The 27415-nt window shown below is 50.4% G+C and overlaps 2 protein-coding genes across 3 annotated transcripts in view; one reads left to right on the forward strand and one right to left on the reverse strand.

Annotated features, from left to right (window-relative positions):
- Positions 1 to 8517: 8517 nt before the first annotated feature.
- Positions 8518 to 24545, forward strand: NIPAL4 (NIPA like domain containing 4). Its single transcript, XM_030834250.2, has 6 exons — positions 8518 to 8742; positions 11883 to 12122; positions 15571 to 15627; positions 16802 to 16892; positions 19132 to 19292; positions 20467 to 24545. The coding sequence occupies exons 1-6, from the start codon at positions 8706 to 8708 to the stop codon at positions 21090 to 21092; spliced, it is 1212 nt and encodes a 403-aa protein (XP_030690110.2). The 5' UTR covers positions 8518 to 8705; the 3' UTR covers positions 21093 to 24545.
- ADAM19 (ADAM metallopeptidase domain 19) overlaps positions 23721 to 27415 on the reverse strand; it is an 88929-nt gene continuing 85234 nt past the window's right edge. For both annotated transcript variants that reach the window (XM_060296547.1, XM_030834245.2), the window contains one exon: positions 23721 to 27378. In XM_060296547.1, coding sequence (XP_060152530.1) covers positions 27325 to 27378 — 54 coding nt within the window. In that variant the 3' untranslated portion in view covers positions 23721 to 27324. The remainder of the gene's footprint in view (positions 27379 to 27415) is intronic.

Here is a 27415-nt window from a genome sequence, read left to right on the forward strand (position 1 = left end):
AACCATTAGTGATCATTATTTGGTACCTCAGAGCAAACTTAGGCAGTAGGTCCTACTATTATCCTCATGTTACAAATGAAGGAACTGAGACTCAGAGAAGTTAAGTGACTTGGCCAAACTCCTACAAGTAGGAAGTCCAGAGCCTGGGTCTGAGGCCAGGACTGTCTGGATCAAAGCTGGTGCCTCTTGTATGAAGCTTACTGCTTACTCCAGCTCCTGAGTCACAGACTGACGGTTCCAAGACTTTCTCTGAGCTTAGACAAGAGGGCAGGGAGGCAGACATGTGGACACTGTCTGGCCTGGCAGCATCAAGAGGCCTGGCCCCAGGGGCAGGTGGTAGGAACACCCCTCTCCTTTGGCTGGAGAAAGGGCTCCTCAGAGCCACCAACCAATCCCTGCCCCCCACCCCCTGCAGCAGGCTCTCTCAAGGAGCAGACCTCACCTGCAGTGCCATCGTCATTCGGGTGAACTTCGTTTTGCACAAACTCCAGCAGGGACAGTGGTAATTAACTGACTTCTTAATGCCAGGTGCTGTTCCATGTATTAACTCACTGACACCCCCAATTAGCCTGATGAGATATATGCCGTATTGTCCCCATATCATCAAGGCCCAAGGAGGTTCAGTAACCTGCTCGAGAGCACCTGGCTAGAGAATGGTAGAGCAGGATAGAAGCCCAGCCTGTCCAACTCCAGGTTCCTGCTTTTAACCACGACTCCGTCCTGCATCTCAGTGGTGAGTTTGAGAAGAAGGCTTCATTTACAAAAGAATCCACCACCAGGTAGCTGTGTGACCCTAGACAACCCATGCAAGCTCTCTGCCCCTTAGTTGTATTATCCGCATAAACAGACAAGAATCAGCTTCTTTCCCAAGTGTGTTCCTTAGAACCAGATGTTAATAGTATTATGTGGGTTCTGTGTGGGTGAGGGGTGGATTCCATGATCAGTGGAATTTGGAACACTCTGGGTTGAACCAAGTTAAGCAGAATACTTTATAGCAGGACTTCTCGGGGACTTTAATATGCTAATAAGCAATTTGCATCTCTAAGAGGCAGTTTGAGGATGTAGCATTTCCCAAACTTTTTTGAACACAGAACAATGTAGAGAAGTGTTTCATGGCATACAATTTGGGAAGCACTCATTAGAGATGCTTATTTAAAGGAAAAGGCAGTTTTTCCTGAGATCAGAGAGAATTCTCTTCCCTTTCCTTACTTTCATTTTGTGGGAAGAGAGGAACGTGTAGACATTCGTGGACCCCCTTCCGGCCTGTAGGGGATCTTTGGGGCATTTCGTGTGGAGACAGGAAAGGAAACACATTTACTAAGCCAGTTCTGTGACTGTGACCTAGGTTGTCTTTCATGATTCTCAGAACAGCCCTTTGGGGCAGGTTTAATTTAAGAAGGTGGTATACTGCAGGTGAAAATGCTGTCTTTGGAGTCAAACAAAAATGGGTTTGGTTTGCATCTTAGCTCTGCCATTTGATAGCTGGAACTATGTGAACTTGTGCAAGCCCCCTAACTTCTCTGGGCCTCAGTTTCCATATGTACAAAATGGATAATGTGACACCTACTTCAAAAGGGTATTGTGAGGGTTTGCTGATATAATACCTAAGAAGCACTTGCATAGAGCAAGTATTCAGTAAGAGGTAACTTTATTACTATCATTATCTTGATCATTATCTCTATTTTACAGATAAGACAACTCAGGCCCAGGAAAGGTAATCACTTGCCTAAGGCCACACAGCTACTGTGTGTGGCTGAGGTGAGGCCCATACACCACCCCAAGCCTACTCTTCCTCTCCAAAGGAGGCTGAGCTAGTTCCAAGCTTGAAAGTGAAATGCCTCTCCCACCTCACACTGCTCATTGCATGCCACTTCGGAGTGTGTGGGCACTGCCCCTGAGACCCAGAGGGTCCACTTACATAGAAGTGTTCAGACCCACTTGGCAGCATCATGCCTGTGTTCCAGGGCTCTGACAGCTGGCCCTGGAGAACTGACAAGGTCCTGAGCCCACGGGCATCCCTCCCCAGCAGGGAGACAGCGTGGAGGCTGAGGCACAAGTTTCTAGGCTCTTTCCCTGAATCAATGAAAGAAGCTCCTTTTTAAAGAGGTTTATGTGTTGTCCTTTGATGTAACTTTGGAAAAAAGGTTTTGATGCCTACCCCCCCCACCATCAAATAGAAAAAAAATCATTAAAAATCCTTCATTTTCACAGCACATAGTGAGGAAACTGAGACCTATGTGAGAAAGACCTGCCTCAGGTCCAGAGTGTTAGTGATAGAATGGGGCCCACAACTCACATGGCCTGACTCTCCTTTTTTTTTTTTTTTTTTTTTTGACTGCGCGTTGGGTCTTCATTGCTGTGTGCGGGCTTTCTCTAGTTGAGGTGCACGGGCTTCTCATTGCAGTGGCTTCTCTTGTTGTGGAGCACCGGCATTAGGTGCGTGGGCTTCAGTAGTTGTGGCACGTGGGCTCAGTAGTTGTGGCTCATGGACTTAATTGCTCCACGGCATGTGGGATCTTCCTGGACCAGGGCTCGAACCCATGTCCCCTGCATTTGCAGGCTGATTCTTAACCACTGCACCACCAGGGAAGTCAGGCCTGACTCTTTTCAATACCAGCCTCTCAGACATCAGAGTCCAAGATGGGCTTATTTTTTAAAATCCAAAAGGGAAAACAGCCTAAATTTGTCCTCCATTTTTTAGTTGACTCTTCCCATCTTAGGATCAGTCTTCCCTCTGGCCGTGAAGCTCACTGTGCCCCCTCCTTGTTCCTACATACCAGATGCTGCAGATCCAAAGAGGTGTAGAGGACCAGCATCCCCACGGTCCCCCACCCTGCGGCTGCTGACCAGCGAGAGACAGGAACGAGGATGAGACTGCATCAGTGCTTTGAGAACCCGCTCAAGTCCCAGCTTAGCCACTTCTTATCTGAGTGACCTTGAGCAAGTCACCAGACTTGTCAGAGTCACTGTCATCAGTTGTAAAACTAGGATAACTTCATGTACCTCATGAGATTGCTGTAAGGATTAGAGGTTCATACGCACAAAGAACCTGCAGCACAGAAGTTGTGCAGCAAGTAAGAGTTCATATCAGTATTATTATTTTAACTCCAGCTGGTTTTAGATAAGATGTGAAGTTCTTTTCCATACACAAAGTGCCTTACGCTCTCTGCACACCCACACCAAGGCCAAGCAGTGCTGCCCTTCCACATACATTCCTCATTGAGCTCTGCTCTCCGTTGTAATGTGAAACTCCTTCCACCTGTAGGCAGATATTCTGATGGAGGATCCCATAAACACGGTATGATCAGCTTGAGAAGAGCGGTCAAAAAATGGCCCCAGAATCAGGCTGCTGAATTTCATCATGGTCCCACTATTTAATTGCAGACTAGTTACTTAACCTTCCTGAGCCTCAGTTTTCTCATCTGTGAAATAGGAATCATAGCAGTACCTAACTCATAGGCTTACTGTGAGGAGTAAATGGGATAATGTGTGTAAAATTCTCAGTGCACTGGCTCAGCCTTAAAAAGTGACCGAAGAGTAATACCTCTTATTATTTGCCCTAAGGTCACCCCTTTCTGCCTAGAAAGAAAGCATAGTAGTAGATAAAAGTGCTGGATTGGGATTCCAGTGACTTTGAGTGAAGTACCGATTCTGCCACAAATTAGCAGAGTGATGTTGGGCATGAACTCACCCCTGTCTGTGCCTCAGTTTCCCCATCTGCCAACTAAGAGGGTTGGATTCCTTGAGCCCTTCCAGCTCTAACTCTGAAGGATGGCTGATGAGAAGATCGTATGGCCGCTCCATGTAGTTTCTGGATGGTCCCAGTCTTCCCAGCTACCCCATACAGAGGAGGATGAGGAGCAGGTCTGGGAAGAAGACCCTGGCCTCCTCAAACCAGTGCCTTGGTTAAGAGCACTACTCTGGGGATGCTCAAGCCCAGCTTGGAGTTCTGTCCCTACCACTGTGTGTGACCTTGGTAAAGTCACTTCACTTCTCTGAACCTCAGTTCCTTCATCTATAAAATGGGACTTAAAATGGTACTCAGAGTAAGGGATTGTAATGACCAGGTGAGCCAATGCCTGCAAAGTTCTTAGCATACAGAGGAAGGACTCAGTGTGCTGTTTTAATAATCATGATTGATGCCAGTTGCATGTAGACCTCATCTCTGGGCACGGTGCTCTTCTTAGGGCCAGTCTGAGTGCGCTTGTGTCCATTCCAAGCATTATTTCTTAACGCTCTTTATGAGCATAAGACAGTAAAGTTCTTTTTGAGGACAGCAGCCATCCTGGGGAACCACATGGAAGAGAAGAGTAGGCTGGCCTCTTCATACTGACCAGATCCCATGGTTGGCTTGAAGGAGGAGAGAGCCCTCTGTCCTTCCCCTCCCTGCCCAGAAGACCAGCTCTCTAGGACTGGAAAGGACCATAAGCTACGTCTTTTTCAGCCCTTTTACCTGGTGTAGGATGCCAGGAGAAGTGGCCTACCCAAGTCTCATGGGATGTTTCTAGACTTGGGATTCTAAGCAGTTTGTGTGGTATTGAAGAGAGTGTCTGCATTTGATTCTTGGCTTCTCACGGAACAGGCTGTGTCCTCACTGGACTGGAAAAGGGGATAATAATAAACCTTTGCTTTCTAGGGTTGTTGCAAAGATTAAACAAGCATGCATATAATATATAGCAAGCCCTCTATAAATAGCATTCCTGTTACTCATGTCTCTACTCTATATTCCTCCCCCAGTGCTTTTCGGCCATACCACCCTGGAAACACCCAGTGCACTGATTTTGGGATTTCTTTTCAGCTGTGAAGGTGTGTGAGAGTAGTAGCATTGGTCTGGAGTACCAGTCTGGAAACCCGATTGGAACCCTGACTCTGCCTCTCTGTTGCTCTGTGACCCGCCACTGGTCATCTTCCCTCTCTGGCCCTCAGTCTCTTCCTCTATAAGAGCACTGTCCAATATAAATAGAATGTGAGCCACAGTCTATATGTAGTTGTAAGTTGTTCAGCAGCCACTTTATAAAAAGTAAAAAGAAGTAGAGAAAATTAATTTTAATAATATATTTTACTTAACCCAGTGTATCCAAGAAATAATCACGTCAACATGTAATCAAAACTAGAAAATTATTTAATGAGATATTTTACGGCTTTTTTCTTATTAAGGTTTGAAATCTGGATGATTCTTGATCTGGGGTGATTCGGGCAATTGTCTGGGATGTTTTTGGTCATCACACCCAAGAGGGGTAGAGGATGGCAGGTAGAGGTATGTGTGTACTATCGGCGTCTAGAGGGCAGAGACCAGGGATGATGCTAAACATCCTGCAGTGCACAGGAAAGCCCCCCACAGAGGATTATCTGGCCCCAAACGTTAACAGTGCCTATTTTACACATACGGCACAGTTCAGATTCGCCACTTTCCAAGTTCTCAGTAGCCACATGGAGCTGGTGGCTACCATATTGGACAGTGCAGCTCTAGAACATAAAACATTTGGACATGCACTTAAAAGCCAAATTTTGAGGAATTTGGGTTTTGGTAAATTTGTTTTCCTGCTCATCCCTGAATAAGTGACCAAATGAGATGTGGCTGGTTCACCCGTCCCTGGCTGGCTAAGGACAGATCCCATCTGTCTCTGGCTAGTTAGACTCTTCCAAAGCTATCCGCCCTCCCCTGGGAGACTGAGCCCGGGGTGGACAGTGAACCCTGTTGTTCTTTTCTGGGGAGACAATGCTGCAGGCCCTGCTGCCTACCTGACAGGGCTTTTGTGGCTCAGGGAGAAAAGGGCTTTGTCAGGACAGCAGCCGAGGAGCCTGCAGTTCAATGGGGCCCTTTATGTCTGCACTCCCGGGATACTGGGATGCTCGATGCCAGCCCTGGGGAGGCCCCGCCCCCTCCTAGAACAAATGGGGACCCTGAGGCCCAGAGAAGGTGTAGAAGGCCGTCCAGTAGATCCCAGTTCCCTCCACCTCAGCCCACTGCCCTGAAACATGAAATCCACCTAACTCTGAAAAGCCCTGTCTCAAGTCACAGGGTGAACTCAGTATTGTCCTTAACCGGGGCAAAGAGGCCCCTGCCCCCTACCCTGAACTTTAGCAGCTCCACAGATCACAAACACATACACAATTAATGTATTAAAGTCTCCCAAGATCCAGGCCCATCTCTGGCACAAGGCAACTATAACCGAACATCTTCTCTTGTGACTTAAAAAGCCCAGGCCAAAGCAAAGCGCTCCATCTCTCTCATCCTATGTCCTTGGAACAAAAGCGATGGAGTTTGAATGCAGTGAGAGTTTGAGGGTTGTACCTTGGCCAGCCTCAGAGGTGGACACTCTTTTATAGCACAAGTGGGATCTGAGCAGCAGAAATGCTTAGGTAAGAGAAAAGACAAACTAAATTCCTTGTCAAGTCGTCCCTCCCTGGTGGCATGGATACATTCACTTTTCTCTAATGAAGTATCATTTCCCAGTAGGGCCAGTCTCCGGTTTCTGGCTCCTTTGTGTCTTGAAAGAACTCATGCTGGTCTTGGAAGTATTCACCTCCATTTGAACTCTGGTGCCACATCCCTCCAAGGTTAGGGACAGGCCTGGGTGTTAGGGGTAAAGTACATGAACTTGGATCTGGTATGTGGGCAAGACCTGTGGCTTCCCTTTCCTTTCTAACCTCTGCCCTACCCACCCCGCCCTGGACCCCATGGTGGTTCACAGACACAGACACACACAGACACACACAGACACACACAGACACACACAGACACACACACACACACACACACACACACACACACACACACACACACACACACACACACACACACACACACACACACACAGGAGCAGGAAGGGCTGTCTTATTTGACAGATAAGGAAACTGATCCTTCTGGAGAGAAGGTGACTTTTTAAAGTCATCCAGCAAGTTAAGGGAAGCCACATGCTGCGAGGACCCTCCCTTTGAGGCCCAGCTAGAAGGCCACCAGCAGAGGGTGGAGGGTGGTGGCTTGGGAGACAGGGTGAGGATATAGCAGCTCTGTTTACTCCTGGCGCCCTCAGTTATTGGCTATGGGACCTTGTGGGGATGGGGCGGGGGTAGTTTATCAGTATTTAAAATATGGCTTTTTCTATTCCTATACAAAATGTTATTAGGGGAAGCTGGTGACAGGTATATGGGAACTCTGTGAAATATTTTTGTAACTCCTCTGTAAATTCAAAATTACTTCGTAATCAAAAAAATTTTAATACCGTTTTCCCTCATCTGTCTCACAGAAGGCTTAAATGAGATAATGCCTGTAAGCCTTCAGTACAGTATCTGTCCCCGAGTGAAGACTCAGTAAATAACCACTTTTAAAAGCTACTTGCTCCAGAAGGCCAGTGACCTCTCGGCACCCACCACTACTTTCTTGGCAGTCCTCACTCCTTGGGAGCAGAGTTATTTCAGCCTAAAATGCCAGGCTTGGTGTGGTTGCTGGGAGCATGCATTTCATCTTGGCTCTTCTGCTTCCTAGCTAGGACCCCGGGGCAAGTTACTAGATCACTCTGTGCCTCAGTTTCCTTTCTATAAATCATAAAGCTACAAGTAAGTTTGTCATGAGGTTTAAATGAACTGGGAGTTTTCAGCACTAACAGCTGTGCCTGGCCTATAGCAAGCAATACACAAGTGTTTTTAAGGTCCAGCTCAGTGTTTCTCGAACTCGTTTTACTAGCACCCACAGTAACAAATATACTTTCCATCACCACCATTTTTTTTTTTTTTTTGCGGTACGTGGGCCTCTCACTGTTGTAGCCTCTCCCACAGGCTCCGGACGTGCAGGCTCAGCGGCCATGGCTCACGGGCCCAGCCGCTCCGCGGCACGTGGGATCCTCCCGGACCGGGGCACGAACCCGTGTCCCCTGCATCGGCAGGCGGACTCTCAACCACTGCGCCACCAGGGAAGCCCCACCACCATTTTTCTTTTTGATGGTGATTTGGAAAACACCAGTCTCTAGATAGTTGATCCCATTTTGTTTCCCCTATTAATAATATATAAGGTTCTTGGGGGACAGGGAATATGTTTGATTCATTTTGGTCTCCAGTTACTTCATTTCCTTCTTTCATTCAATTTACCAAGCTTGTATCACCCATTCATTCCACATATATGTATCGCCCTTTATTGAGCACCTACTATGTGCCTGTTGCATATTAGTGCCCCAGTGCAGATCAGACCTACGTTAAATGAATAAATAAGGCAGGGAGGTAGGAAGCCAGGAAGGTAGGCAGGAAGGGAAAAAAACCGAATGTCCTGGATGCCCATGGCCCGAGAGAGCCCCAACTGGCAGCAGTTCCCCCTTTTAGTCCCCACGTTCCCACTTCTACCTCAGCCAGAAAATTGAACCCTCTCCAGCCACCCTGGAGCCCATCAGCTGTCTAGGTGCTGGTCCGGCGTCTCGAGGAGAGGCGGCGCCCGGGGACCCGCCCCCTCTGACGCCCGCTCCGGGATCCAGGCAGCCTCCGCGCCCCCGGAGGGCATGCGCCCCTCCGCGGGCAACTCGAGCACAGGGCCCCAGGCCCACGGAGTTGCCCAAGAGGCCGGGCGGCTCCTCCCCGGGGACCCTCCCCCTCTGGGGCGCGTCATTCTCCCCACCCCCGGGTCCGACCCCGGCTGCTCCTCGCACGCCGGCCACGCGGGGGACAAATCTCAGCCACCTGCTCCGGAGCCGGGGAGCCGGGGCACCGTCCGCCCCATGGAGCTGCCGGCCAGCAACACCAGCTGCGAGAACGGTGCGTGAGGCCAGCGGGGACCCCGGGCGCTCTGCGCTTCGCCTTCCCTCCCTGCTGCTCCTTTCCTCTGCGTCCTCTCCTGCCAGGGGGACCGAAACGGGGAGGGGGTCCGCATGCGTCGTCCCCCACCCAGTTCTCAGGCCCGTCTTGGGAGGGAGCAGGGTTCTGGCTGACTTTCCCCCTCTTTGGAGCTGGGTAGCTGAGGGGGGAATGGGAGAAAGGGGGACGTGCGTGGGAGGGAAGAGGCGGGATTTATCGATTGGAGCGGGTCTACCAAGAGGTGTGTGTGTGTGGGGGGGTGTCTTTTATGTATAGTTGCTTCAGATTTTAGTACCTGCCCAGGTCTGTCCCCCTGGGGCTCATCAAAGACAGGGTAGAGGGCGCAGAGACTCACCACCCCCAAACCCACATCCACCTTTTAGGAAAAGGAAGGAAAGAACAACCCAGGAAAGGATAAGGAAAGATTCTGGGCTTTATGCTCAAGTTCTTATTATGAACCTGGGTAGTGGACTAGGCTCTTTACCTGCATTATCCCAGTTAATCCTTAACACAACTCTAGAAGGCAGGTAGATACTATTACCTTCCTGTCACCATTCTGGAAGTAGGGAAAATGAGGCTCTGAAAAGTCTGATGAACTTGCTCAAGGTAGTACAGTGGGGAAATGGAATATAGAACCAGGGCTCTTGGATTCTAAAACCTGTACTGTGCTCATCTCCTTTCTTGGTATTTCTCCATTTTCCTACCTGGTCTTGGTATGCAGCCTGTGGGATATCCCTGTTTTTCTAACTTCTCCTCTCCAGTGAAGCTTTCAAAGCGGGCCTGTTGGGTGTTAGCTGGCCTTGGTTTTCTGAACAGTGATGCGGTCCATTTTCAGCCTCGTCTTCCCCTGGGGAAAAACATGTTCCCCAGTCTTAGCATATTCAGGAAGAGAAGCAGGAATCGTCTGGCCCAACACCCATTTGCCAAGATGAGCACGCTTCTCAGAACTGGATTTCCTTTGGCCATCAGCCCTCTCTCCTTTTCTTTTTACCCCTGTGGGAGGACTTGACTCGATGGAGGGCACTGTGCCCCTTGGATGCCTCAAGCCTCCCCCAAAGAGCCAGGCCCACCCTTTGGCTCCACCTGCTGGAGGTGAACCTTCAGGAGGGCGGGGGAAGGGGGTGGAAATGGGCTTGGCCTTCCTCTTGGGAGTCGCCCTCCTTGGCCCACATCCTCCCAGGTTCTGGCTCTTTTCCTGAACTCAGGGAACTCCCAGGATTTGACTCTTGCCCTAACTGAGGAACAGGAGTGAGCAGTCAGAACAAGTTTGATTAGGGACCCAGATGGTTTCTTGTCTCATCTTCTCTGGATTGTGACACAGGTGTTGGAAAGAGAGGTCTCCCACTGCAGAAGACACATGGGCGTCCCCTGGTGGGTTCCAGACCCAGCTCTGCCACCAGGCTTTTATGAGACTCAAGCAAATCCTTCCCCATCTCAGGGCCTCAGTTTCCCCAGCTGAAAAGAAAGAGGGTTAGACAGGATGCCTTCTAAGGGCTCTTGCCGCTCTGCTGTTCCATGCTCCTGTGCCATGGAAGAAAGGTCAACAGTGCCCTTCCTTCGTTACGCCAAAATGCCACTCTGTGCTCTAGCTATGCCAAAGCTAAAGCTGCCTGGCCTTTTGGACTTTGGGCCCTTCTAGTGCAGGCCTAGAGATCTAGCTTGGTTCAAGGAGAAGTGCCTGGCCCGGGCCTACATCCTTGGCACACGAGCCTGGGTCTTTGTGACCCACAGTTTGAAAAAGACCTTCTACTACCAAAGGTCACAAAGTCAGATGCTTATAGGGGCCGAGCACATAACAAAAATGACTGAAGGGAGCCGCGTGTGGACTCAGGGGAATCGCAAAGAGCACATCCTGTCTAGGGGTAAAACCACTGCTGAGCCACAGCTTACTGTTGCCTATGGGACCGTGTGCCCAGCAGAGTAAGCAAAGGCAGCCCTGAAGCTGGACTTTCATGGGAAATCTCCTGATTTTTAAATGTTATCAGGGAGCTCATGTTTTAAGGTAGCCTTCAAGAGGCTAAATGACACCCCATCCCCCTTGCCACCTGCTGTGTCTGTGTGTGTGTGTTGTGTGTGTGGGGGCGGGGGGCGCTGGTGACTGAGAGCATGAACTTCGGTATGATATGGGCTAGGGAAGCAATTCTGGCTTTACCACTTACCACCAGTGTAGCCTTAGGCAGGTTACCAAGCTTATCAGGGCCCCAGTTTCTTCAGCTAAAACCCTGGGCATGACCACTCTGCCGTTTCCATGATAAGGGATGCTCCTGAGAAGCCCCAGGGTGGTGGGCCCTGGGAGTACCAGAGGATTATTGCCGTGCTTTGTACTGTCTCCTTGAACTTGGGCAGCTTAGTTCTTCTGACTGAGGGTCTGCCCCGCATGCCCAAGTTTGTCCTGTTGTCCTTGGTATTTGTGCCAGAAGAGCCAGCAAGGGTGTGCTGGCTCAAGGGCGTGAGAACTGATTGACTCTCATGGACTCTAGGACTTGGAAGGAGAGCTAAAGACAGATCCTGCATGGGGTGGCAGGGACACTGATCTCTCTGAGGCCTGAAGGAGGCCTCAGCCCTGACCACAGCACCAGAGGTCTTCGAAGTAAGGCCTGGGGATGGTCGGTTCTGACAAGCAAGGACGCTCGTATTTCATCATCTTCAGGCCTAGGAGGGGCTGTGGACTCCAGCCTCACGCCCTCCTGTTACCTGTCAGGACTCTGCACTAGGGCTGCAGTTAGGGATACGTAAGTGAAGAGGCCTCTGGGAGGGGAGAATCCCTGTATGATCCTGAGCTGTTGGAGGCCCATGTGCCCAGAAGCTGGGAGGGGATTCCTGTGGAGGCCGGGAGGTTGGATTTGATGAGGCCTGAGAGCTGTGGGGCCCTATGTGGTGGGGAGGGGGGGGGGCATCAGTCTGACTTAGTGGTGAGGTGCTGGAGTTCTGGAGTCAGACAGCCTGTGTTCTTAGGCAAGGCCTCCATTTCCACATATATGAAGTGGGAATCAAAGACAGCACTTATCTGACACATGGTTGGAAGCACTTGATGAGTTCACGAAGGTCCCTAGCCTGCATGCAAATGTCCCCAGCGTGACTCTTACCGTGGTCTTCCCTAGGTTCCCTGATCAGCCTGTACTGCTCCTCCCAACAAGTCCTGTGCCAGATCGTCGGCGACCTCAGCCCCCAGGTGCCCAGCAGTGTCATCTCCAGCAGCTGGCAGGAGGGGTTCAGGCAGAACTACAGCTTCTACGTCGGCCTGGGGCTGGCCATCCTGTCCAGCTTCCTCATCGGCAGCAGCGTCATCCTCAAGAAGAAGGGTCTCCAGCGACTGGTGGCCTCTGGTGCCACGCGGGCTGGTAGGCTCCTGGGGGGCGGGGCTGGATGGGGCGCTGGGTGGCGAGCCCTCGGCCAGCCCCGTGAACCTCCCTTCACGGGATCCACTGTAGCGGCTTGAGAACCTATCCTAGATAGGCACAAAAGGCTCATTGTCAGTCCCGTTGGGAGGCCGATCCACCCACAACAGGAGACCTTCCTTTGTAATCCAGTAGTTCCTGAGAACTACATGATCAGTTAATTGGGGTGAAGACAGGGAAAAGTCTCAGGGCCAAGAATCAGAAACCCCGGGTCTAGTCCTGGTTTTATTTCTTACCAGTTGTGTCATCACAGGCAAGTCACAATCTCCCTACAAAATGGGAATATAATACCTTTGCCCAGAACAATGTCAGACACTGGTGCGTCCTCACGTACTATCAATCTGAGCTCCTTTATAGGCTACAAAAGAATTACTGAGTCTCTGTCCACAGGGATTTGCTTGTTTGAAAAATAAGACGTGTATCCATGAAGCGATTGTTGAGAAAAGGACTCCTATGTTAAAAAATGTGTTCATTTAATCATCATTCATTGTGTACCAGCTGTGTGCCAGGTGCCGTGCTAGACCTGGGGACACAGTGCCCTTGTGGGGCATTGAGTTGAGTGGAAGAGACAGGCAAGTCGATAAACAGTTGTTCTGTAGCATGTTAAATGCTATCATGGGGAAAATGAAGAATGTTACGGCAATATTTTGGAGGGCCATGTAAAGCCAGGCTTGAGGGGTAGGGGAGGTTTTCTGTAAGAGTTGATTTAGAAGCTGAGACCTACATGATGTGGAGATAACAAGGTGAGGGGAAAAGAGAAAGAAGTAGTATTCCAGGCAGAAAGAAGAGCATGTGCAAAGGCCCAGGGGTGAGAGAGCATGAGTGATATTAGAAGCTGAAACTGTCTCAGGATGGCTAGAGCATGGAGGGGTAAGAGATGGGGTGAGGGCCAGCTCATGAAATGTCTTGTAAACCGGGCTCCAGAGTTTGAGTGTAATTGTAAGTGACAAAGGTTTTAGGCAGGGGAGTGACATAGTTCGATTTACGATTTGAAAATCGTAAATTTTGGTTGCTGGGTGCAGAGTGGATTAGGAGACAAGACTGGAGGGTGGGAGACCAATTTGGGGAGAAAAACAACAGAACTTGGGCCAGGAAATTGCAGTGGGAATGGAGACAAGTGGCGAAGTCCAGAGATAGATTTTGAAGGTAGGACTTACTGGGTTTGGGTTTGGTGTTGCCTGGCCCCAAGGGGAGGATGAAAAAATGAGTCAAGGTGACTCAGAGCGCTCTGCTTTGAGCAACTGGGGAGATGATGGTGCTATTTTCTGAGACAAAGAAAGCAGGAGGAGCAGGTTTATAGTAAGATGATGTGTTCAGGTTTGGACGTGTTCAGTTTAATGTTCTATGGGACACTGAGCTTTGGAAGCAGACTATTTGTGTTCCAATTCTAGCTCCTCAATTCCAGGTGATATGATCCTGGGCAAGAAAACTAGTTTTTCTGCCTCGGTTTCCTCATCTGAAAAAATGGGGATAGGAATAGTTCCAGCTATATCTTGTTGTGAAGATATGTAGTATGTTTAGAAAGATGCTTAGCATGGAGTAAGCACCAGTATTAGTTTTACTGTGATCTAAGTGGGAGAGCCTGACAGATAGTTGGACACCCAGGACTAGAGCCGGGTGTGCTCTAAAATGGAGAGATGTGAGGTGCGGGCATGAAGTCAGGATCAGTGGTCATTGCTGCTCTATCTCTTCTTCTGGACAAGGGTTTGAAAGGCCAGAGACCTCCCAGAGTGCCAGAAAAATAGCTGCTTCCACTCAGGAGAGAGCAGAGCAAGTATCACTGACCATTCAGAAAGGCAGCTTCCCCAGAATCCATTTTTTCTCCCATCTGCTCTTTCAATGTCTTCTCTGAGATTTCAACTCAGAGTAAAATGCTCTCAGAGCACTTTTATGGGAGATTCTGACTGCTTGCGGAACCTGAGGAGAGTTAAAGACCATCTTAGAAAAAAGGGCATTCACAAAAAGCAACATACAACTTTGGGATTTTCACAAAACTGTCTAAAACCCACCCTAATCATCATCATCCTCATTGCTAATACCGAGTATTGACCATGTGCCGGGCTCTGAGTCCATCATGTGAACAAAGCAGACACAATTCTTGGCTACATGGAGCTTCCATTTTAGTGGGGGAAATTTCAGAAAATAAATAGATCAAATTATAAATGACAAGTGTCATTAAGGAGAACTGAGTGTGACGAGAGAGAATCCCGAGGAAACAATAAAGATAAGGGGACCGGGGAGGGCATTTTAGTGGAAGCAGCATTCAAGCAGAGACCTGTAGAGTAAGTGTAGTTATAGGCAAATATTGTTAAGAAGACTATTCCAAACAGGGAAAAGCACATGCAAAGCCCTTAAGGCCAAAAAGAGCTCATCATTTTTGAAGAACTCAAAGACAGCCTGAGCAGCTAGACTGTAGTAGGAAGTGTGGCAGGAGAAGCCTTTGGAGAAGTGAGCAGGGTCAACACTATGAACAGGCTTGTTAGGGATTCTGGTCTTTATCCTAAGAGCATTTCAAAGCCACTGGCCAGCTAGACGCTGAGGTGTGACATAATTCTTAAAAGACTCCTGGCTGGGCTTCCCTGGTGGCGCAGTGGTTGAGAGTCTGCCTGCCGATGCGGGAGACACGGGTTCGTGCCCCGGTCCGGGAAGATCCCACATGCCGCGGAGCGGCTGGGCCCGTGAGCCATGGCCGCTGAGCCTGTGCGTCTGGAGCCTGTGCTCCGCAACGGGAGATGCCACAACAGTGAGAGGCCCGCGTACCGCAAAAAAAAAAAAAAAAGACTCCTGGGTACTATGAAAGGAATGGATTATAAGGGACAAGAGAAGAACCAGAGGAGTCCTAGGAGGCAGTTGCCTCAACCCAGACCAGAGGTGATAGTGCCTGGGAGTTGGGTGGTGGGGTGGCAGTGGAGTGGACACACGTGAAATGCATTTTGGAGACAGAATCAGCAGGATGGAATGGATGCAGAAGGTGGAGTAGTGGGAGGGTCAGGTGTGATTCCCTGGTTTCTGGCTTAAGCAACTAGGTACACGGAGGTGCCGCTTACTGAGCTTCATTTGGTGGGTAGGGAGCATTTAAAAATCAAGAGTTCCATTCGGGACAGAGTTTGAGATGCCTGTGCGAGACCCAAGAGTTGTCAAGTAAGCAACTGGATATACATCAGGGCTAAGAAGAAAGGATCAGGGTGCATATATGACATAGGGTATCTAGATGGAATTTAAAACTTTGGAAGGGATGAACTCACCCAGGACAGGGCCCAGAAGCAGGCCTGGAGGACTCACCACAGCTGACATATACTGAACCCTTAGAGACTGGCGAGTGAAGGTAGAGAAGGAGAGGTCCTGAGAAAGTACGGCCAACCTCTAACTTCATGCCCATTCCTTTCTACAGTGGACGGAGGCTACGGCTACCTGAAGGATGCAATGTGGTGGGCTGGATTTCTCACCAGTAAGTGGGATCTTTGCTACTAAGGACAGTGCCCTATTGATGACAGAGGCAGAGATGAAAGGAGGGGTGGACGGGGCATTTCTGTCTCTCTTGTGCAAAATATGAATCCAAGGCCCAGATTTCTAGGGGGAGAATCTAAACAGTCTTTGCAGGTAGAACATTTTACCTGCATCTCAGGTCACTCTCTCCATCCAAGGTCAGTCTTTCATCCATAAAGCATCTGTCCCCAGAGAGGCTTGTACAGAGCTGGTAGTGATAAGGTGTAATTTCTCAACTTCCCCTGAAATTCAGGGAGCTATGACTGCCCGCTGGAATCTTCTGGACTCCTGCAGGGCACAGCCTGGGACTCCTAAGTCAGCTGCCCCATTCCACAGGCAATTGTTGGCTCACTTAGAACATGGCTGGTCTGCCACCTAAGGTTTGCCCGCATTTTCACATTCACACATTCCTTTCCACCCACCCTCTCTGGCTTTCAAACCCTAATTCTTTGGGACAGAAAATTAGCCAGCTTTCGATTTGTAATCCCCTAAGTCAGGTTTTGATCCCTGTCTTAGCCAGAGTTATCACATTCATCATCTGCTTTCAAAGGGCAGACCCAGGTCATTCCCTACGAGCAGGGAGACAGAAGAGGCACTTGCAGGAGTCTGCAAACTGGAAACTCATATGGGGAGAGGTAGGCCCTTTGGGAATGTCTGACTTTCTAACCACCCGCCTGTCAGTCTAGACCATCCATAACTCCTCTGGGAAAGACGGCTCCGTGGACCATTTGGTACCTGGAGAATCAGTAACTGTAGCTGTGTCTTTATTTGATAATTAACACTTTCTAGAGCTTACCTTGAAGATACAGACCAATCATTCGCAGTCCCTGAGATACACTTAACCGTGCCTAGGCTAGAAGCCAAGGGACCTCAAGAACCAGAGAGCACCATGTGACCCTGGACTCCAGGCCACCTCCCTATCTTTAACATGGGAGGATTTGGTCAGGATCATCTGGGCCTGACCTTCAGATCAGATTCTGCAGGGAGACAGCATAAGGGTGGGGATTTTAAGGAATGCTGGTCTGGGATTCTGTGAGTGATTGAACACTGAATGAAGCCGTCTCCACCCAGATTCATTTGGGCTGGAGATGGCGCATCAGAGCCACTGTGACCTCTCTTCCCCCTTAATTTCCTAGTGGCTGCCGGAGAAGTTGCCAACTTTGGGGCCTATGCGTTTGCTCCTGCGACAGTCGTCACACCACTGGGAGCGCTGAGTATCCTCATAAGGTTGTTGTCACCTCTCTTGCTGTCTCTTCCTATTTTCAGTTTGTTGATGTCCGGAACTGCACATGGGGTCAATTGCTACTTGCAGTCAAGGACCTGGGTCAGTCTCAGCTTCCAGAAGGAGGCAGTGTGCTGTTCAGAGCTCCGCACCCTTGGATGGTTTGCTGCCTGGGCGGTGAAGGGGCAGGCCAAGCCCAAACCAGGTGGAAGGGCTTCCCCTGCTGCAAGGCTGAATGTCTCATGTCAGTGTTTTGGTGCCCCAATAGGAGAAGCACACAAGTTGAAAGTACAAGCCCTAGATGAACCCTCCCTGGGTTCTATCTAACCTTATCTCTGCCACTTCGTAGTTACATGGCAGGTCACTTAACTACTCTGAGCCTCAATTTCCCATCTGCTAAGTGGGGATGTTCATAATACCTGCCTGAAGGCACTGATTTAAGGACTAAATGAGATGACGCACAGAAAGTGCCTAGTACAGAACAGGCGCTGAAGAATAACCACAGCTAACATAGATTGAGGGTTTACTCTGCGCTAAATGTTCTAAATGTATTCCCTCATTTAATCCTCACAGCATCCCTACTAATTAGAAAGGAGGGGAGACCTGAGGCCAAGAGGGGTTAAGCATCTTGGCCGAGGTCACCCAGGTCCCAGGAGGCTGGGCCAGGATTCCCTCCCAGGCAGTCTAATTTCAGAGTCTGGGTGCTTCACCACTAGGCCCCATGGCCTGGAAGATGTTTGATGGTATTAAAGATAGCTGATATTAAATGTGTGTGCTTCCCATTGCCCCGTTCCTCCCAAGCTACAAACACAGTTCCCCTGTGGGGGTCCTGAGCCCCATTTGAAGCTGGCCCTGATTGTCACCCTAACCTTGGAGCCCCGGTAAGTCCCTAGCCCACCACACCCAGTACCTGTAATTTCCTGTTTTGTTTTACCAGCTTGATGACAATTTTGCAGCATTTATGCAGTCAAAAACCAGATAGAGCCGTGACTCACATGGCACGGTTGGCTGATGTAGCTGAGATACCAGTATTGCGTATCTGATTAGTTTACAGATTCCCATCCCAGGAAGTTGGGAGCGGCAGGGGATCCTCCACTGTGTGACCTCTGCCTTTGCTAATGCTACTGGGCGCTGATGAACAGGCATTGTGGGTAAAATGGTTTTGGGAGATTTAGAGGAGAGATGGGAGACATTCAAAGGAGGTTAGACATCAATCCCCTCTTTCCTGATACCTTTAAGCAGGACTCATGAGGCTCATTGGGTTACCTTAGGTCAGCCAACAGGTCTTTGCCCTAAACTAATGCCACCTGTTTAAAGAAACAGAAGCATGCCCCAGCGATTGTACCTGTCTCGTCTCACCACCCTTCTTCCTTCACCTTTGCTGGCTCATTTGGAGGATGTGACGGGAATGAAAGTCACATCACCAAGGAACAGCAAGGAACTGGAGGTGTTTTGTCCAGAAAAGACTCAAGGAAGTCAGGAGAATTCTTCTCAGTGAGGTGTAGAGGAAAAACCATAGGCTTTATAATTAGACAGAACTTGAGTTCAAATCCTGGCTCGTGTCTTACCAGTTGTATGATCTTGCCATCATTTAAGCTTCTATGGGACTCAGTTTTCTCCTCTATAAAATGGACATATTTTACTTCTCAGAGTTGCAAGATGTTAGTGAGATAATAAATGGGAAGTTCTTAGCACAATATCTAGTATGTAAAGTGTGCCCAAGTGTCACTGTGGTGGTTTATATTGGCATATACAAATGGAAGAAGGAATGGATTTGTTTTGTATGGCTCAAGGAATAGATATGGGATGAGTAGAAACTACCATATTTTGGGTTAATAACAGAATGAACCTACAAGGGATTCATTTGCCTTGTGAAGGGGGGAGCTGCTTGCCACCAGAGGTATACAAGCCAAGGCTGAAAGCCTTCTGTTTGCAATGTTAAGAGAAGATGTGCTCATTGGGTAGGAAGTTAGACAAGAGTGCTTTGAAGGGCTCTTCCAACTCTTCTCTTTGGGGATATTGTCCGTCTCTAAAATGAAAGAAATTCACATGTATGTCGTCGATTCCTCCAGCCCACACTGTAACCCTCCCCTAAATAAGTTTCTATTTCACACATTTCCTAGGGGGGGGTCTAGAAAAGCTTCCACGTGTGAGAGTAGTGAGCCCTTGCTCAGCCCTCACTTTTCTCCAGGATGCTGGGACTGGGCTGGCTGCTGTAATTCCTTTCTCCACTTTCACATGCAGTACCATCCTTTCCTCGTATTTCCTGGGAGAGAGTCTGAACCTGTTGGGGAAGCTGGGCTGTGTGATCTGTGTGGCCGGCAGCACAGTGATGGTGATACACGCCCCCGAGGAAGAGAAGATCACCACCATCGTGGAGATGGCTGCCAAGATGAAAGACACAGGTAGGCTCCAGGCTCCCAGTGAGCAGGAAGGCACTGGGCGTGAACCATGTTAGAGGTCTGACTGGGTTCTGGCCATCTCAGGTGCTGCCATGTGGAGGAGGAGACAGCAAGCTCAGGGAGGAAAGCTGATGGGCTGGTACTGAGGCTAGCTTACAGGTTCCCAGTCTGATAGGTAGGGATGCTATTATTATGTATTTGTTATGTGCCAGGTACTGGTCTAAATGCCTTGTTTGCATTGTCTTAGTTCAGGTTGTTTTAACAGAATATCATAGATCGGGTGGCTTATAACCAACAGACACTTACGTTTCACAGTTCCGGGGATCACGATCAAGTCCTAGATCAAGGCCCGATAGATTTTGTTCATAGATGGCCAGCTTCTCGCTGTGTCCTCATCTGGTGTAGAGGGCAAAGGAGCTCTGTGGAGCCCCTTTTATAAGGGCAGTATTCCCTTCCTGAGGGCTCTACCCTCATGCCTGAATCACCTCCCAAAGACGTCACCTCCGAATACCATCCCATTTGGGATTAGCACTCAACATGTAAATGGGGGGGGGTGGCATTCCGTCAATTGCGTGTATTAATTTAATCCTACAAAAAAGCTCCTATGAGGAAGGTCCTAATATTAATCCTATTTTACAAAGAGGAAACTGAGGTCTTGGGGCTTTAATAACTTGTACAAGTTATTAAAAAGTTGTGTTGCTGGAACTGGGACCCATGTTTGACTCCAGAGCCCACGTTCTCTTTTTTTTAATTTTTTGGCCACACCAGGTGGTGGCATGTGGGATCTTAGCTCCCTGACCAGGGATCAAACCAGCACCCCCTGTCGGAAGCACGGAGTCCTAACCACTGGACCGCCAGGGAAGTCCCAAGCCTAGGTTCTTGCTTTATTTATTTTTGCGGTACACGGGCCTCTCACTGTTGTGGCCTCTCCCGTTGTGGAGCACAGGCTCAGCGGCCATGGCTCACGGGCCCAGCCGCTCCGCGGCATGTGGGATCTTCCCAGACCGGGGCACGAACCCGTGTCCCCTGCATCGGCAGGCGGATTTTTAACCACTGCGCCACCAGGGAAGCCCCAAGCCTAGGTTCTTAATGAGACATCCCATTGCCATGAGTGGAGGGCTCTAGAGGCTACTGGCATCCTCCCAGGTCAGGTTACCTGTCTCCATCCCCCACAAAGGGTACATCGTGTTTGCTGTGCTTCTGCTGGTGTCCTGCCTCATCCTCATCTTCGTCATCGCCCCACGTTATGGACAAAGGAATATCCTCATCTACATCGTCATCTGCTCTGTGATCGGGGCCTTCTCCGTGACCGCCGTCAAGGGTCTGGGCATCACCATTAAGAACTTCTTCCAGGGGCTGCCAGTTGTGCGGCACCCTCTCCCCTACATCCTGTCCCTCGTGCTGGCCCTTTCGCTCAGCACTCAGGTCAATTTCCTCAACAAGGCGCTGGACATCTTTAATACCTCCCTGGTGTTCCCCATCTACTACGTGTTCTTCACCTCGATGGTGGTGACCTCCTCCGTCATCCTCTTCAAGGAGTGGCACAGCATGTCGGCCGTGGACATTGTGGGCACCCTCTCTGGCTTTGTCACCATCATCCTGGGTGTGTTCACGCTTCACGCTTTCAAAGACCTGGACGTCAGCCGGACCAGCCTGCCCCACATGCACAAAAACCCAACCCCGCCTCCCGCCCCAGAGCCCAGCATCGTTAGACTCGAAGACAAGAATGTTCTTGTAGACAACATAGAACTCTCCAGCGCCCCATCACCAAAGAAGCCTGAAGTATTTATAATCCATTCGTAAAGCTTGGAATACATGAGTGAGAGGGTGAGCCCTGTGGTACAGCCTGACTGCTCAATTTCAGAGCCACCTGGTTATTTTCAACACAGCTCTTACCAGTGGGCTCTCTTTTCTTGAGACGTTCATTTATACCTCACCGCTGTTTCCGGGAGAAAAGTCCCTACCCAGTGAGCAGTGGCGGCAGAACCTCCTGGAAACACAGCCTCAGTGACCAAATACCCTACTACACGTTGGTGCCAGCAGGTCCCCGGCCCTCCCGTCCTCCTCGTTTCCTCGGTGCCACCTCTGTGCTGTTGGGAAGAAGATAGGATTTGATCCGCTGAATGTAGCACAAGCCAAGAACTTCCCTGAAACGTTGGTCATCAGGAAATCCTTCGCACTGGTTCTCCTCCTGAGACGGATTCACCGTTCCTGAGCCCAAGACTGAAGTGCAGCTGGCCCTCCGAGGCCCAGAGAGCAACTCGCCGTGCCTCCCACCCGGAACCAACAGACACACAATTACTGTAAAATGTCTTGTTGCATTTGCCACCTCATCTTCGGAGACAGAGGCGAGACCTCAGCTGACCTGCTTACTGTGAAAGCCACCTGACGTCTCAGGGAAACACTTCCACCAGCCCCGTTCCCGGGAGCAGCCAGCCTGGAGGTCAGCATCTGTTTCCATCCGCCCGACCCCTTCCCCACCCTTCCCTCTCTAGACACATCCTAAGGAGTCAGTCATGGAGACATTCAGGCAGTTATCTGAGAACTCAAAACAACACAACAACAACAAAAGGTGCTTGCTTCCCAGCCAAGCTCTGCTGGTCAAGCCCAGGGTTTCATTTTGCCTCACTCTCCAAAGAGAACAGCGATTGCACTGCTCTTAAAAGTCGCCTGGCTGTCGAGCAGAATGCACTTTCCTTTTCCTCAAGGAGTAAACCAATATGATTTGGGGAGATGGGGAGAAGAGTAAGGGGCAGTCAGGAAAGCAGACACAGGCTCTCTGGAAACCAGGGGCTAACTTTTGTGTTTACTCTGGTGGTGAACCAAGAACCCAGGTGGAAAAGGCTCTGGGTAACTTGTTTTTTTTTTTTGGACACACTGCGCGGCACGTGGGATCTTATTAGTTCCCTGACCAGGGACTGAACCCGCACCCCCTGAAGTGGAAGTGCAGACTCTGAACCACTGGACCGCCAGGGAAGTCCCCTCTGGGTAACTTCTGGGCTGAAGCCTTAGAGGCTTGGCCAGTGGGATCAGCTTTGAACTTCAGTGGCCAAGTCGGGGGGTGTAAGCTCGGCACGGGGTGCAATCTGGCTGTTGACCAGATCACCACCAAGTCCCCAGCTCCACTGATGAGCTGCCCACACTGGGAAGCAGTGTGTCACGACTGCTCCACCACCACCTGCTTTGGGGACTGCCTTTGGTCCCCTCACATTTGACCAGAGGCAGTCAAAAAACAAGAGCAGCTGGAGAGAGACATAATTAATATCCCCTCCCTTCCTGTCTTCTCTCCAGCAGCAAGAATGTGAGAGTTGATATGAGGACCATTGACAGGGAGGTAAGGGAGCCAGTATATCTGTAAAGAAGGAAGACCTGGCCCTCAGCCCCCAAGCTGGTGCAGAGCCTCCCCTGTGTAACTCCACACCCGTGCCTGTGTTTACGTCCTGTGCCCTAAGCATAGCCAAGCCCAGGCCAAACTGTTGCTGGCCTGGTAGCTCCAAGGAACAGACTGGCTTCCTGCACCGCCAGCCTCAAAGCCACAGTTTTTAATGAATGTGGATTTCTCTCTGTAACTAAAATCAATGCAACATGTTGGATCTTGAGAATGACTGTAATCTGAAGGCCCTGAGAGCGTGGTCTGCAGGGTCAGGAATAAAGACCTCTGAGTGTGTTTACTTGATACTTACATCTTGGCTTTCCTTGGACACGGAACAATTAAAGTGGTTCCTCTAGTGCCGGGGGGCCAGTCCCCAATCTCTGGAGAGTTCTGGCTGCCAAGGAAGTCCCTCCAGTGCCTTCTACAGCCACGCCTTCACTAGAGAGGGAAAGGCTGTTTGTTTGGGGAATAGCGTCAGTGGAAGACACCCATCCCATGCCTGAGCCCTTACGAGAAGCCAACCACAGTGCTAAGAGCTTCACGTGAATACTTTTTTTTTTTGCTGTACGCGGGCCTCTCACTGTTGTGGCCTCGCCCGTTGCGGAGCACAGGCTCCGGACGCGCAGGCTCAGCAGCCATGGCTCACGGGCCCAGCCGCTCCGCGGCATGTGGGATCCTCCCAGACCAGGGCACGAACCTGTGTCCCCTGCATCGGCAGGCGGACTCTCAACCACTGCGCCACCAGGGAAGCCCCATGTGAATACTTTTAAGCTCTCACAAATCCTCAAGTCGATCTATATTATTCATGCCGTGAGTGACCCCCAGACCTATTAAAACTAGACTGGCCTGTGTCCAGGTGCAAAGACAAACAGCTCCCTCGACTGGTCATGGGAAAACCCAGGGCTTTTCTGTGGCTCAAGATCTTCCGTGGTGGCCTCACAGGCTGGACAGACGGTCTCTGTAGGAACTCTTCTGAGGAGTCCTCGGTGATGGATCCTATCCAGGCTGGCCAGTGCAACGTTAAAACAAAGAAACAAACAAGAGTTGCCAAACCGGACAACATTTCAAATGACAATTTAATTAAATACAAACAAGGAAAAAAGGCACCACAGCCCATTCAAGTATTTTGCATAGATATACAAATATTGTAAACAATTAATAGGTGGACGAGAGAAAAGAGGATCTGTTTTCTGTGAACAATCTCCCAAATAAAAAGAAAATTCACATTGCCCTGGATCCCAGACGCACACGTACATACACACAGTGGATGGTAAGAGAGGATGCATGGAAGGGTGACGTTGGGGGCACTTGGCTTGGGTTCTGCAGAACCTCTCCTTTGCACGGTTCCCTAAGGATGGGTGGAGCACCTTTCCAGTTGGCATACTCTTGACTTTCTTGCGTGTCCAGCAGAGCTGTTACATACACATTTAACGCCATCACCGACTTTAGAACTGGTCCCCAATTTAAAACGCGCAAGTTTTCCATACCCTCGGCCAAATAAGAACAAATTCTGACATAGGTAAGGGGAGGCTTTGTTCAAAAGGATTATTGCAAGAGATGGCGAGGGGCCATGGCCACAGGGGGATGGGGCTATGACAGTACTGTAAGGTCTACAGTGAGACCCTAAGATCTGCGAACCCCTCAGAGCTGGGGCAGAAAGGAGCTTTTCTTTCATAGGGAGAAGTCAATAAGGCTAAAAAGAACCCACGGCAAGCAGGCAGTTACCACTGGAGCCTGGTGCCTGGGCTAAAACTCCCACTGAGACAGGGAAAGAGGGTGCAGTCCCCCTTGATGTCCCTTGAGGTTTACATTTCAGAGATGCCTCCTAGGCTCTTAAGGAAAACACACCTACCAAAAAAAAAAAAAAAAACCAAACGAACAAACGAAAAAACACACCTAGGGTTGAAAAACTGGCAGGAGGCTAAGTTAGCTTCTAAAAAGATTTACATAGTCTCCACCTGAACAGAAGGCTGGTTAAGTCACTCCACCAAGCCTCAGTTAGGCTCCCCTCCTACCCCCCAGACCCTGAGCATGGACTCACCCTTGGCCAGAGCCAGCATACAGCCCCTCCCCCAAAGGCTGACCACAGAGATGGTCCCTGAATGTGGTTTTTTCCAGCTATGCTCACTCCTTCCTATAAAAGGCCCCTTCCGTCTGAGCTGTGGGATGCTCACAGATCTTGTAGCCGCTCAGCTCACCTGAGCATTCTCCTAATGCAACTGCCCCCTGCCCCTATCGCAACACTCCCTTCCCCAGTCTTGCAGTAATCCTTGAGAATAAAGTGCCTCTTTCCCTAAGTCCATATTGGTTTCCATCACCTCAACGCAGCACATGGACACAGGAGGGGAAGAACGGGCTATGACAGCCAGGCTTGCTCCTGGGCAGACTCCCCGCCGGCCTGCCGGAACACAGCCAGGAGTCAAACAGTAAATAGAACCGGCTGCTGAAAGTCTTACCAAATTTAGAAAATTCAACCATTTTCCAGTTCACAGTACAATGTTTATGGGATGGAGGTGGTATTAAAAAAATTGAAAACAAAAACGGAAACAAACAGGAGAGCAACAATCCAGGTCTCTTTCTGGTATGGTTCCAGGGAGGGTGGATTTCAGGTTCAAAAGGCTCATGCAGCCACAGTGGCTGGGGCATTTTCACTTCAGAGCCTTCAACCTCCTGACGTTGGGGAGAAAAGCTGGACAGGCCACAGGAATGTCAGTGAGGCAGGGGGTTGAGTTTAAGGGTGATTTCAGTGGAGAGGTGTTTTCACCGTTAATTTTCTGGGGCCCAGCCTCGAGGCCTGGGGCGTTTCGAGTAGCACACTTACATGGAAGGCCGTCCCCTGACCTCATGAGGCAGCAAGGATGGTGGACATCAGCTGTGGGGAGCAACCAGGGCCCTTGTCAGCAAGACAGGGGTGTGAACATCACCAATAACACAACCTGACTACCTGAGGAAAGAGAACTTCATTTTCCTGAGCTCTTTCTAAATCTATCCCAAGTGTCCCCCCGCAGGTGCACAGCCTGAATATCCCACTTGTCTACAAACCCAAGAATATCTAGTGAGCACCTATTGTATACAGAGAACGATAAGGGGGCCCCGGGGTAGTGGTTGGGAGTGAAAACTCAAGCCTCTTCCTTGCACTGAGGTTTTCAAGAGCAAACGTCTGTTCACTGCAGGAGGCGGGGAGGCCCCAAGCTGCCCGGCACCTTTCTGGGGTGGGAGACCATCCCAGACTACATCTCCTATGGTTCTCTGAAAATCCTCCCAGCTAGCAGAGCACCACACAGTCCCCATTCCCTGCTGCGGGGAGGACAGGACCAGAGGAAAGAACACAAGGAAGAGGATGAGAAAATGTCTGGCTGGTCCCGGCACAGACTCTGTTCCGTCAAGGCTGCTGGCTGCTGCTTCTCTAGGGATCTCTAGAGACAGGTCTGCTCTCTGCTCAGAAGACAACGGCCCTGCCTCAAGCCAGTGACCAGGTCTGGAGACAGGCTGGGGCTCCCAGGATGTCCACTCTCCTCCCTGCACCCACCACTGTCCCTGAGGACCTTACTCAGATTCAGGTCAGGGAGTAAAAGGAAGACCCACACTCTGCTGAGGTCACCACACACCATGGAAAGTAAAGCTACGACCCCACAGCCATGGCCTGAGTCTACCCGGGTCAACACTCTTGAGAACCAACATAGGAGATCCCGTGGCCAACCTGCAGGCAGGACCCTGACTTGCAGGTCACAGCACCAAGTCCCAGGAAGTCGGGACTGCTGGGGATTCACTCTTCACAGCACCACACATTAGGCGGGTCCCAGCAGAGAAGGAGAACTCAGAAGCGTGAGGCACTTGGAAAATGCAGAACAGAAAACAAGGAGCACTCAAGAACAGTGGCGAGCGGAGTCGAAACCTTTGGCTTGACGGCTCAGAGGGGGCCGGGGCTGTGCTCCCCCTGCTGTCTACACTGCCTGCAAATAGTACCTGTCTGAGTCAGAGTGACCCTTGGGAGTAAGGGGATGCGGGGGCTTTGGTGGGGGGAGGGGGGCAGCGTGAGGAGGGAACTTGACGTGTTCACATATGGCCACAGAGCCAGGAGCTGTGACCTCAACCAAGCCCTGGCTGGAGTGACCCCTCCTGATCAGTAAAGCTAAAAGGGACAGTAAGTGCCCAGCCTCTGTCCAGCCTGGGACCTCTGAGGAAGATGGAAGCAAAGGAAAGCTCTCATGCGTACCCTCCTCCACAGGACGTGGATGGATGGCTTCTCCAAGCTGAGTCCTGGCCTCAAGGGCTAAACAGACTTTTCCCAGCTGGGCTCGCCAGCTCGGACAGCCTGCACCAGCTCGACTGTCACCTCTGGGGTGAGGGGCCAGCTGAAGGGCGGATAGGGGACGAGCAGCCATTCAACCTCTTCGGCTCTGCCCTCCCTACCTGGGGCTGAATATTGCACAAAACAACACTTGGATGCCGTTGATGGTAGGCACTCTGGGCCTCTGTGGAAGCCGAGGTGGCACTGAGTCAAGGAGGAGATTTTTCAGAGATGCAGTCGTTCCAGGAGGAGGGGAGGGGGGGAGGGGGGGCTCAGAGGTGGCCAGGCATGCTTCCTCCAGATTCCGTGGCCACGGCTCCTCTGTGGTGTTCAGAGTCCTCACAGGAAGGGAGAAGCGCCTTCAGACGGGTCTAGATTTTCGAGCTAGCCATCCCCACAGCCCTCTGTGACCTGTATTCAGGAAACTGCAGGGAAAAAAGAGAGGGAGAGAGACATCAGCTC

This window comes from Globicephala melas, chromosome 3, assembly GCF_963455315.2.
Source record: "Globicephala melas chromosome 3, mGloMel1.2, whole genome shotgun sequence".
Classification (NCBI taxonomy): Eukaryota; Metazoa; Chordata; class Mammalia; order Artiodactyla; family Delphinidae; genus Globicephala; species Globicephala melas.